At 34.7% G+C, this 13,664-nt stretch overlaps 2 protein-coding genes across 4 annotated transcripts in view; both read left to right on the top strand.

The window, feature by feature from the left end:
- Positions 1-5,112, top strand: part of prkn (parkin RBR E3 ubiquitin protein ligase) — a 123,778-nt gene extending 118,666 nt beyond the window's left edge. Inside the window, exons 10-12 of the mRNA XM_026224488.1 lie at positions 2,354-2,440; positions 2,720-2,837; positions 4,818-5,112. Of these exons, the coding sequence (XP_026080273.1) occupies positions 2,354-2,440; positions 2,720-2,837; positions 4,818-4,927 (315 nt within the window). The 3' untranslated portion in view covers positions 4,928-5,112. The remainder of the gene's footprint in view (positions 1-2,353; positions 2,441-2,719; positions 2,838-4,817) is intronic.
- An 8,010-nt stretch (positions 5,113-13,122) lies between these two features.
- LOC113057244 (E3 ubiquitin-protein ligase UBR2-like) overlaps positions 13,123-13,664 on the top strand; it is a 37,404-nt gene continuing 36,862 nt past the window's right edge. For all 3 annotated transcript variants that reach the window (XM_026224486.1, XM_026224487.1, XM_026224485.1), the window contains exon 1: positions 13,123-13,266. In XM_026224486.1, coding sequence (XP_026080271.1) covers positions 13,183-13,266 — 84 coding nt within the window. In that variant the 5' untranslated portion in view covers positions 13,123-13,182. The remainder of the gene's footprint in view (positions 13,267-13,664) is intronic.

Below are 13,664 nucleotides of genomic sequence, written 5' to 3'. Positions count from 1 at the left end.
TGCTTGTATCAAAAATTGATTTTAACATTTTCAGATCATTTTAAATAAAACTATATATAAAAAATATATATATATAAAACGTGTAAGAAATCATGAGGAAAAACACTAAAATTTGAGCATTTTTCCCCCATTCATCCATCCTTCCATCCTTCCATCAATCCATCAATCAATCAACCCAGAGCAAATCAAATCAAATAATGCGCTACCAATAATGGAATAAATATTTTATTATTATTATTGTTGTTGTTGTTGTTGTTGTTATTATTGTTGTATTTTGAAAGAATGTTCACAAAAGCTTTGTTTAAAAAAATACACTAAAAATAATGTTATTATAACCGTTTACAATGTAAAATGTATTAAAATATATATTTAATTTATTCCACAAAAAAAAAAAACGGAAAAAAATAATAAATTATTTAAAAAAAATAATAATAATGTCTTTAATACAAGAAACCAGCATTTGATTTCTGACCATGTGATGCTGAAAATTGGAGTAATGATGCTAAAAATTCAGCTTTGATATCACATGAATAAATTACATTTTAAAACATCAGATAAGAAGACAGTTATTTTAAAATAGAATAATATTTTCCAATATATTAATACTGTGTAGCATTCTGCTGATTTAAAAATTAAATTAAATTAAATTAAATTAAATTAAATTAAATTAAATTAAATTAAAAACAGCACTATCAATACAAATGTGCAATTGTCAGTTGTTTCCCATTCGAATCTAGCATTAGTTCCTGATTTCAAGGTGAATCAATCAATCCTTAGAAGTTATATATACAGTTCTTCAAAATATCTTAAATTAAATATTACTTAGTTGAAGAAGTATTTAATATATCTATATATATAAATATATATATATATATATATATATATATACAAAATAAATATATATATACACACACATACATACATACGTACATACACACAGCGTTCTGCATTCACATATTCCCATGTTGAAATGTACATTAGAGATGAGACCCAACTTAATTCAGATATCACAAAAAAAAAAAAAAGTAAAAACAGCGCATCACTTTGTTCTGGACTGCAAAGTGGCATTAATTTCACACTAAGAAGGGTTTCACAATGTTCCATGCTCCGCATCAAATACATCCTTCCCGTCTCTCACACCACAGAAAATGAATGCGCTGGAGAAGGACACAAACCATGTGCGTAATAAACATGAATGGTGGCACATCTGAGAGAGGACAAATGAGAACAGAGCTGGAGAAAGTAGAAAGAAGTGGCTGTCAAAAGAACTCTGTTTTCTCATCATTACTGAGGAAGGGGAAAACAAAGAAGCATCTGTCTCTAGACCTTGAGAGGAGGATCTGTCATGAGCAGCAGAAATAATAAAGCAAAAAGATGATGTGATGCTTCCCTACTTCACAGTCTGGATCTCTGAAGAAATACTAAATCAGTGGAGCTTTAAAAGAGCTGTAGAGGAAGAGTATGCTAAACCCCAGAGTAATACTCCCTCACTTAAAACGCTCTCTGACAGGACGAGCATGGAGAAAGGCTGCCCCCTTGTGTGTGCTTCACTGACAATTAGAAATACAACTTTAAGTACTAAAATAAAATATATAGAAATATTACAAGAGGAAAGAATGAAAATGACAAAAGCACATCATAAGATTACTGAAACTTTTAATATAAATATAAAAAAGCTTTTTCAGAAGCAATAACAAATACTATAATCGCTTATGAATAATACTAAAATAACACTTCTAGTTGTTTCTTCACATTAAGCTGGAATAGTGAGAGTATTTTTATTTATTTTATTTTTTAAAATATCCTCCATTTTACCTGTAAAGACAACATAACATCTCACAGCGTGTATGTGTTTATGTATATATATATATATTTTATTTAGCATCAATCTTTTAATATTTGATCAGACTGTTAAAGGTTAAAAATGCACATAATGAAAAGTAGTCATTAAGATAACGCTTGACTTTAAGCCTTTAAATTTAAAGAAATATACAAATATTGAATTTGAATGCATTAATTATATGTTGTATTAGCATGAGCTTAGTTGTAATGCATTATAATACTTATATATTCAGAGTTACACCTTTCTAAAGAATAATGCATGGAAACACATGGCTAACATCCAATTTCAGATGTAAGATGGACTGTACAAATGCTTTAATTTAACAACTATTTATGAAAAGATGTAATGGCTATTAACTTGCATTAGGATATCTGTATAGGTCATTATGCGTAAAGGCTTCACATTTAAGTGTTACCATAATTATAAAATGCTAAATAGCATACACTTTACCATTAACAAGCTGTGACTTGTAGCGGTCAGTACTAGTAAGTGGTTTGCTGTTTGTGTCAGTTTGTGTTTTGCAGGGAGTGTAAGGCAGAGTATCACGAGGGCCCCTGCAGACAGAGGACACACACGGCAACAGGAAGTGCCCTACAGGTGAGGACTTCACACTTTTAATATTAGTTCATCACATATGCATGGACACAGTTCAATTTACATTGGCTAGATATCATCAGTTATCCCACAAGGTGAAGATCTGCTTAAATATTCTGGAACAGCCCAGAGATTCTAGTCGTAATGGTGTCGGTGCAGGACAATGCCTACAAGCCATTCACAAATCACCTGATTCATAAAAGAATCAAATAAGAGAGGAATTTAAAGCTCTTGAAGATCAAATCTGTCTTTCTCAATGTGCTGTGTGTGTGTGTGTTTCAGGGTTATATTGTAGATGAAGAGGCAGCTCTTCGTGCTCGCTGGGAACAGGCCTCACAGGAGACTATAGCCCAAACTACTCTCCCCTGCCCCAAATGCCAAGTTCCTGTGGAAAAAAATGGTATGAATATTTTTTTACCTTTTATCGTACTATTAGTAACTGATTCGCATAATCTGGATTACATAATCAGATTCTGAAAGTGCTTTTAATTAGATTATATTTTAAGAGTCACTTACTTTTATTACATGATTGCATAATATTGACACAATGGCAGTAAATTATTAATAAAAACAAAGTTCTGGCATGAAACTCTAGATGGCGCAGCCCCATAGGTCTAACTCAATCCCACATAATGACATCATCACATGGCACAGCTGATTGGTTCTCTCCTGTAACTGTAGCCAATGAGCTTGCTGCTCAGCATTCAATTATATGACTAATGCTTGCTGTAACAGTTGCAGCATGCTTCAGAAACCCTTCACCTTCCCCAACTCCACCTGTATAGATCTGCTAAGGGTGATCATATGCTGCGGGGGTTATTCATGTTATATGTGCAGCAGCAGTATTTCTTACATGCTCACAGCAGCATATTGTGGATGTATTGTCAGTAGCAAGTCTCACTACTTGCTCTGTAGCAGCAGCAGTGTAGCAGATCTATTCCACCTAAACCAACTGCATTAACATTGTCATATACATTATCATGCCTACCCCTCAGAGACTTTTTATTTTTAAAATTGTCCTTTTTTAAAAATGCCTATGGCTAATTTGTGTTTGAAAAGTCTTCCTGATTTATGGAATTTGAAAACACATTTGCATGTTCACGGTCAGTTAATGGTCACATGACATGCAGGTAAATAATTAATTGTTCTATTTTTATTTTTATTTTTTTTTTATCTTACATTTTTGTGATTTAAAGTGACAGTTCACCCACTCACCCACCAAAAAATAAACTGTCATAATTTACTCCTCTCATGTTGATCCAAACCAGTATGTGTGTCTGTCTTCTGTTGAAAACAAAAGATATCAACCAAAAATTGAATGGTAGCCATTGAGTTCCATAGTATTTCTTTCTTTCTTTCTTTATTGCCCAGATTATCGAAGTCGATGGCTACTGTTAATTGGTTATCAACTTTCTTATAAATATATTTTTTTGTGTTCAGCAGAAGAAAGAAACAGGTTATACAGGTTAGGATTAACATGAGGATGACTAAATGATGATAATATTTGGGTGAACTGTCCCTTTAAATGATTGTTAGTGTTTTTTCAATGTACGAACCCCTTGTTAGTTCCTTCATGAACTTGAGAAACCCTGACAAAATGTCATGTTTAATACAATTCATGTTGTTGGTAACAAAGAATATAATACCTAATCTAACCCTTAATCTAATTCATTATCCACAATGAGCAGTATACCGAACTCACCATGTGAAAAACTGTATCCCACAATGCAGTGCGCTTATATAAATCTTGCTTTTCCATTGTGACAAATAAACCTGGAAAAATATCAGCGATTTTTACATTATATTCTGGGAAATCTGATTCTTCATTATTATTTTACTTTAATATTTTGAAATATAATTCACCTTTAAAAAATATTCATTGTAATAAAAATGTATTATATAATAATAATAATAATTAATTAAACATGCATAATGAGGAATGTTTATTTGGTCTATATTTTTCTCAACATTGTCATAGAACATTTTTGTTTCCCCAAAGACCCTTTCAGTGAACAGTTCTTTAAAAATAAATCTTAATGTGAAGAAAATATTAATAATCATAAAAAAAAAAAAAAAAAAAAAAAATTGCGCCACAATAAAGAACCCTTTGTGCGATAACAATTTTAGTTTTTAAATGTTAATTCCCAGTTTGTGCATAAATATTAAATGGAACCATTTATTCCAATCAGTAACGTTTTTTTTTTTTTAATCACTGTGAAAACCCCTCTTGTATCTTATATTCAAGGGAGTGCACTATTTAAAAAATTTTGGTGTAATACTGTGTATGCCATTGATAAGTTATCTTTGTTTTTATCCTTTAGCTTGAAAAGTGCACTGTAAAGATCCAGTTTGTGATCTCGTCCTCTCTTGTGTTGCTCAGGTGGCTGTATGCACATGGTGTGTCCGCGTCCGCAGTGTAAGTTTGAATGGTGCTGGCTCTGTCGTGTGGAGTGGAACAGAGAATGCATGGGCAACCACTGGTTCGGATGAGCCAGATACACTCTCACCATGAACTAAACTCAGGAAATGAAGCCAAATGGAAACCTGGCAGGACTCTAGCCAATCATTAGCACTGTCGAAACATTAGCACTGTTGTGAGGTACATATCATGCTGCTGCCATTCACAAGTATCTGATGGAATAAAACTGTAGTCTTATTAAAATGTTTTAATGAAATACTGAGTCATGTTTTCTTTTAAGTCATCGAATTCCAACATTGATTTGCTGACAGGAGTATTACTGACTGCACCTTATAATCGCAATGAAATGTTTCACGTTTTATTTTCACCCTAATCTAGATTTTTTATTGTATTTTATTTTTGGTTTGGAAATGTCATTTATTTTTGTTGATGTTAAAGCTGAATTTTCAGCATCATTACTCCAGTCTTCAGTGTCACATGATCCTTCAGAAATCATTCTAATATGACGATTTGCTGCTCAAGAAATATTGATTTTAGAACTTCATTATGATTCATGACCAAAATGGGAAAAATTGGCTTCATGCTTAAGAACTGTATGTAGAAAAAACATAAGGCATCCACCTGTTCTCGGTGTATGTTTACTTGCATGAAGTTCAGCTTGTCTGCTTGTGTTGTTTTCCATTGCTGATGTCATTTGACATCTGTTACTGCATGATGTCACTGCATTCCTGTCATGTCAGTCCTTTACCGCTGCAGTCTCTCGCTGTTGTCTGCTCATGAACCGAACCAGCGGGGCCAGTGTCCAGAGAAAATGAACACCAAGGCCCTCAAATCCACTCCAAGGCTGAAAAAAAATCAATAACTAGTTTATGCTACTTAAAATAGATGCTGGTAATGAAGACCATTATAAATCTGTCACTGGTGATTCTTGTTACGATGCTAGCTATGTTTCAGAACAAGTCCACACAAGCCTGTCTGTGTGTTTTCTGGTTTATATGATGATTAGATGGCCCTTGATGGTTATTATCTGTTAAACAGGACACTCAGTACTGGTGCCATAAACGGACCCTAAACATAATCCTCTGCTGTGCCCTGTGACCTCTAGCTGAACATTATGAGATAAATGTTAGTTCATTATGATTTATGGGAGGGTGTCACTGGATGTCTAACACACATGTGATTAATGACTCACAGAAAAGAGTAACAAACAAATCATCTGTAGACAAACACGGTCCATTACTGCTGATTTTCTGCTCTACTGGCTGCATTGCACTTCTGCTTAGTTCATGTTTTGAGCTGTAAGTTCACTCTTCTAGCAACTTAAGAAGGAAGAGAAGATCTTCAGGAGCTCTCAGCTGAACACAGCAGAAGAACGAAGAGATTCGGGGGAGCTAAACCTGACAGACTTGAAAACCTTGAGCTTGAACTGACCGATGGAGTCTCTAGTCAGGTGAGGAAACAGCTCTCTGTCTTTGCTCGAATCTGCTATATTTTTTCCCTGAATTGTTCGGTGTTCAAAAAAAAAAAAAAAAAAAACTAACAATAATAATGTACGGTAAAACACCAAACAGCTGTGTCTGATGGTTCTTAATTTATTGTGCACACAGTTGAAGCCAAGTTTTCATGCACCTTGCAGAATCTGCAAAATGTTAATCATTTTACCAAGGGATTATAAAAAAAAGTATGTTGTTTATTTAGCAGTACTGACCTAAATAAGGTATTTCACATAATAGACGTTCACATAATTGTCAGCAAGAGAAAATAGTTGAATTTATATATATACACACACACATGTCACTCAGTAGTCTTCTGTGTGAAAAGATGGATCTCAAATTCATAGTCATTGTTGGAAAAGGTTCAAATACACGAAAATGTTGGAAGAACAATGAATTTTGAGGACCAGAGAGATTTTATTTCTGAAGAGCAGCAGGCAGTTTAACGGTTCAGGACAGACGAGATTCATGAACAAATATCACTTAAAAATTGTTAAAAAAAAAAAATAAATAAATAAAACAACTGTGGACCATTCTGGTAACACAGTATTAAGAAGCACGTGTATGTAAACTTTTGAACGGAATACATTTTATGAATTCAACTATTATTTTCTCTTGTGGACTATATGTACGTAAACATATTTTATGTGAAATCTCTTATTCAGGTCAGTACCAAAACAATTACATGCCTTCTGCATGATCCCTCTGTCACGGAATGCTCCAAAACGAGAAGATCAAAATGCAGCATTTATATGTGAGTTCATAAAACAAAGAGTAATTCACATAAGGGCAAAATAAAGCAACAGAAAACATGTAACAGTAAACAATAAACCAGCAACCAAAGACAAGGAAAACCAGGCTTATATGGATGAGTTAACAAGGTAAATGGGACACAGGTTAAAGTAATAAGGATTGGCAAGGGCTGATGGGAACTGAAGTCCAGGGAAACAAATAAAACTAAGAAGTGTGGCCTCTAGTGGCTATATATGGGCACACCAACTAGACGCTATGACATTACCTCTCTTCTAATGAGAGAATACCAGAAGCTAAAAGTCAGTTAACCCCAGATAGAGGCGGACCACGGGGAGGGATGGTGGGCCAGGTCCAGGTCTATTCAGAGAAAGGTCTAGAAACAGAGGTAGGTCAGGAGGCCAAAGTGGGGCCGGAGGAGTTGATGTTCTGATTATGAATTGGGAGACTATTCTACTCAGGATGCCTGAGTGTATTGTGGAGCTCTGCAATACCTCGTGGACTGGAAGGGGAATGGGCCAGAGGAAAGTTCCTGGGTCGAATCCAAGGATGTTCTTGACCCATCACTTACCACTGACTTTCACGGGACCCATCTGGATAAGCCAGCACCCCGTCCTCGCAGAAGACCCCTGTGTTGTTTGCCTTTTTAAGTCAGGAGCAGCTCGCAGGGAGGGTAACGAATACGCCCACACCACAGAGGACTCCCCTTGATCGTCACCACCTGAATCAGCTTAGTATTGACTTTTCCCATGAAACTCCATTTCCCATCATCCCGTACTTGACTTTCATTACAAGCTCACCTGATGCTTGTTTATGAAACTACTTAAGCCTCTGCCTCACACTCACTCTTTGTGAAGTCTTGTTTTGCCCCAGCTGACATTTCTAAAAGTTATCATCTTCTCTATTGGAATACTGTGTTCTTTTGTTTTTGGATTCCCTGCTGCCTGCCTTTTGACTCTTTTGCCTTGTTTTTTTTTGCCTTGTTTTATTTTTTTTTATTTTTTTTGGACTGCTGTTTACTCTGCTTGCCGCCAGCCCTGATCACTCGCCTGTCTTGTTACTCTGCTGTTGTCTAGTCTCTGATAACCCTGTTATCATTCATTGACCATTGCCTGTACGACTGTGTTTACTTTTATTAAAAGCTACAAATGGATCCTCACTCCACTGACTCGTCATTACACACAAAGAGCATTCTGAGAATGTCAGTTTATGGTTTTTCACTGTAAATTACAAAATGAGTTTTTTTTTCTTTCACTTCCAAAAACTATGAACCACTTACTGTTAATAAATTACCATGTGATTTTACCTTAGTATTTTTTTACACTCTTTTGCCATTGTAACTATTGTAAACTATTGTGCCAGTGCCACTTGGTGGTTTTAACTCTTTTGTATGTTTTGCTGTAGTCCGTGTAGCCAGTCATGGCTTCTCCAGTATCTGTGGCATCTGAAGCTGCTGGAAACATGCTGCCCACAGGTCTGTCAGAAACCCACAGATATTTATTATCATTGCATATTATATGCCCTTCAAAATGCCATGCAAATAAACACTATACCTGCATTGTAACATGTGATTTTGAAGACGGTATTGATAAAAATAGCCTACTCTTTAAAAATTATTAGTATTTAGATTTGATTACCCTTAGAAAAAGGTATTGTAGCTGTACCAATATATACTGATGGTATGAGAGGGCAATACTTTGGTTTGCCTAATTTGAAATAATATACTGTGATTAGTGGGACAGGGCCGTGAGCCATGGGGACAGAACTCCGGAAGGATAAAGGGAGGAGTAACAACAGTGAAGGATGAGAGAGGACCAGGCATGGGTTTTATTTTGGGTTTGTGTGCGGCAGTCGTCCGTGAGGGGCTGTCGCGCTGTTTTGTGTTTATTTTATTATTAAAGTTTATTTGAATGTTCGTTGGTTCCCGCCTCATCCTTCATATGACTATGAATGTTTTACAGTGGTACATATACAATTTACTAATGCACCAGAGAAAGTATTGACTTTTTACTGTCAATGAATACGCAGACATGCTGATACAGTTCACAGGTTCACATTCACAGGTATTTACATGCACAGACCACACATACTGTAGTGCATTAAAGGGGTCATGACATGGATTTTTATTTTAATAGGTTGATATGTTTTAATATGTTTACTTGCGTATAATTACATACTGTATTTTTTTTTTTTTTTTTTTTACAAAATAAAATAAATAAATAAATAAATATGTGGAAAAATATTATTTTCATTCTGGCCCTCTGTCTAAAATGACCTGAATCATGTTTGAAGATGTTAAGCGGCTGAATGCTGGTGGGTGGGGCCTATGTTGAGAAGAAGACTCTGTTAATGTCTTGCCCTGGAGACTGTGTTTATGTGAACGACTGTGCCCTGGTGACGTCACCTTGAAATCAAACCATTTAATTTGATAAAATAAATGCTTTGTTTATAATGAGAAGGACATTTGCAGCCATGGATGTTTTAATGGGCCAAAGACCTCTTATATGCCAACAGATCAAGGCAAATTTGATTTCTTATGCCACAAAAATGTGATTTCTCGTGCCTTTAAGAAAAACAAAAAAAAACTGCTGCATTAATAGGCATACATGACATCCTGTCACAGATCTAGACAGGTGGAGCTGGTGGAGGTGGAGGGTTTCAGAGAAACACTAATAGTGCTGCAGGACCAGCTCATCTACCTTATTTTGCAACACAGACATAAATATGATTACTGTAATATATTAAAATAATTATATGATGATAACAAATATTAAGCAACATCACGGAGTGTTTTATTTATTTATTTATTTATTTATTTATTTTGGACAGCTAAAATAAACTGAATTTCAGAATCACATTCTAATTACAAATGGTCGTACATGTTCTTACGTTAAAAATGATGGATATTGTTTAGTCTACCTGACTATTTAAATCAGAGCAAGCAATCACAAGATTATATCGAGATATATTTAGATTGTACTAAAACTGAAGTTATAATGATACACGTGTTGTGAGTTTAATATCAGTCCTAAATCTAAATCATTGTGTTTTTAGAGGAATATGTAAGCACCAAATATAAGGGTCCAGCAACAGATGAAGACACTGTTGTTGGACAGAAGAAGAGGAAGATCTAGCTGATTAAAAGGCTTCTGGATCACTTTTGAGTCCTGGTGTCCCGCAGTAAAGAAACAGATGAGGTAATGTGAAACAAATGATGTGGCTCCACTTTGGTGAACTTTGGGAGAACATGATGTTGTATTTGTCAGTATCACACAATGATATTGATTTTTTCTTTCTTTCTTTTTTCTGAATGATGTTCTCACGAATGGAGCGGACTCAAACTCAGCAGATAAATATGGGTAAATGGCCCTGCATGAGGTTAATGTTTGACTGTTTATCTAAGACATATATGACATTAAAAATGTCATTCTGGGATTTAAATGTTCAGTTGATGCTTACATTATATCGATATTAGTTAATGTTAATTTCAACATTTACTGATGCATTATTCAAATCAAAAGTTGTGCTTGTTAACATTAGTTAATGCACTGTGAATTAGCATGAACTAACAATGAATAACTGTATTTTCATTAACATTAACAAAGATGAATAAATACAGTAATAAATGTATTTTTCATTGTTTGTTCATGTTCATTAATACATTAACTAACATTAACTAATGGACCATTATTTTAAAGTGTTACCAATTCAGAAAAATTCAGAACTGGCTTTACAATCAAAGAAGTAAAAAGTACAAAAGTTGTCAAAGAGGCTGTTTAGGTATTAAATGTACTCTTATTTAATGTACTCTTTAGGTATTAATATGTACCTTTGAGGTACTAATATGCATCTTTTAGGGATAAATAAAGTACTAAAATATACCTTTTGAAAAGGTGTACCCCAGTGACAGCTTTTGTGTGCTTTTTCTGAGTGTGTATGCACTGTACATTCATGATTGTGATTTAGAATTTAACCTTTATTCGGTACTTCGGGTTTAGTCCTTTAATCAGCCCTTGCCATGACAGGAATTAATAACATTTCAAAATGTATTAAAATATTTGAAATATCAGATTAAAGTAATTTAAGTTTTTAATTATTTTAAATTGTAATAATATTTCACAATATTGTTGTTTTTACTGTATTTTTGATCAAAACAAATGTGACTTCTAAGATACTTTAAAAAATTAATTATTTTAATACATTAAAATAAATATATTAATGGTTCCAAACTTTTGACCGGTATATTTTCCTTGAAATTTTTTTTTTTTTTTTTTTAATCAGCCGTCTGTATACTTTGCTGCTAAGAATGACGCTGTCGGGGCAGTGAGGATTTTACTGCAGAATGGGGCGGACATCATTTTGCAAGACTACAAAGAGAGAACGCCTCTACAGACGGCTGCTGACTTTGGTAAGGTTTTTATAATTCTATAAGTCAGGCCTGATCTGTGTATGCTCTCCAGCTCTAACAGTGAACAAACCATGACTGCTGTCTAAGACATGTTTCGACTTCTGTGTGTTATGTACAGATCAGAGTTTGGAGCAGATGCTGGGGTCCAGGACTCAGATAGACAGCTCTGCATTACTGCCATGACTGCTAAAATGACCCCCGTGGTGAGGAATCAAGGATTGTAATTTATTTCAGAACAAGTTAATCAGCAGCATTTATGGTACATGTATTCACTTAGCAGATACTTCCAACATGACTTTAAAATACTAGCAAAACCAATCCAAGACAGACACAATACAAGTATTGCTACTTTATTTAATATATATATATATATATATATATATATATATATATATATATATATATATATATATATATATATATATAAAGGAACGTTTAAAATCTAAAAATAAAATGTAAACATTATATGTGTCCACATTTATTTGATAAAATTTTGCAGCCTTGTCTGTAAAATGTAAATGAAATCACATGGACAGTGTTACGGTAATCATAGAAACATAAGGACGCAGGGGTTTGCACACCCTCTGCTCAGTCACTTCTGAAGGCTGGTGGACCAGAATGAGTGTGATGCCATGCTTGATGTGGATTCAGTGATGGCCTACCTGCTCTGTTGATCATTTTCTGGCTCTCTCTTCTATTCTCTGTGTCAATTTACTGATTGCTCTGCTTTCTGACCTCTGCACATATAATGAACATCTGTGAAAACATTTGCAAATATGCATGGGTTCATTGTAAATATTTGTTCATTTTTATTGACACTGCCATTGATATAAAATGACTGTCAATGGTGTTTCTGCAGCTACTGATGATGACAAGAAACCCTCAGTGACAATGCAACCAACAGCAGACGGTAAAAACACTGCAACTAACGAATGAACTACAGCAATAAACATTTAATCCACAAGGAGCAAGACTAGGAAAGGATGTCATAATTTTGCAACCAACAGTTGTTGTTTTGCTTTTTACCACTGTAAAAACTGTAATGTGTCTTGAGCACCAAATCATCATATTAGAATGATTTCTGAAGGATCATGTGCCACTGAAGGCTGGAGTAATGATGCTGAAAATTCACATTTACATATTCAAATACAAAACAGTTATTTTAAATTATATATAGATATATATATATATATATATATATATATATAGATAGATAGATAGATAGATAGATAGATATAGGTATAGATATATAGATAATGTTATATATATATGATTATATATATATGATTTTTATTTTTGCCTTTTTTTCTCTTCTCTTTTATCCTTTGTTACCCTGTATGTGTCGTTTAAAGGATAACATACATACACATATAAATAACGGCAGTGGAATGAAAAACAGCTGCTTCAAAGCCTTCACACCTTAAAATACTGTATATGTAGGAAAATACAGAAATAACAACACAGGGTTGTGAGGGACAATTCAATTATTACGTGAGCAATTCTTTTAAAATACATGCAGAGAATGTCTAATGTGAGAGGGCGCGGTTATCGTTGTGCCTCGTCACCAGGGAAACAGCTGGGACACTTTCCATGAGTCAGCTGTTCTGACGGAAGCAGAGCGCGCTGCTGATTTCCGCTTCCTCCTCTGCTGCTTCTGCTGGTCACTGAAGTAAAGATGGCGGCGGTCGAGCCAGATCGTGATGCACCGTCCGCTCTTTGCAGCCAATTCCTCCATTTCTCAGCAAAGGACACCGCTGCGGTAGGCGACAGTTTCAAAAAGACTCTCTAAAATGTCTCTCCTGCTGAATTATATGCATTTGTTTTCCGTAATCGATGCGTTGGCGATGAATTTTCTGTTTTTCTCGCTCCTCGTCTCGGATTGTTTTGCTCAGTGTCGTTCTGCTAACGCGCTAACAGCTAGCCTTGTGAGATTGACACCCTGTTTACGAGATTATGTATTTAATATAGTTGCAAGTAAAACATCCTTTCGTTTCTCGCGTTTTGATTTGAACTTTTGGTGTTGCTGACAAAGATATAGACGTTCAAAGAGATCTGTCAAGAGTTAACGTTAGATAAAAACAACTGGGCAGCTTTGTCCATAGTCTTTACGTCATGTAGTTTACGGTGTAATTAATATTGCCTCACAAACAGCTCTTT

The sequence above is a fragment of the Carassius auratus genome, chromosome 38, assembly GCF_003368295.1.
Source record: "Carassius auratus strain Wakin chromosome 38, ASM336829v1, whole genome shotgun sequence".
Lineage (NCBI taxonomy): Eukaryota > Metazoa > Chordata > Actinopteri > Cypriniformes > Cyprinidae > Carassius > Carassius auratus.
This window is presented reverse-complemented; position numbering and strand designations above follow the sequence as displayed.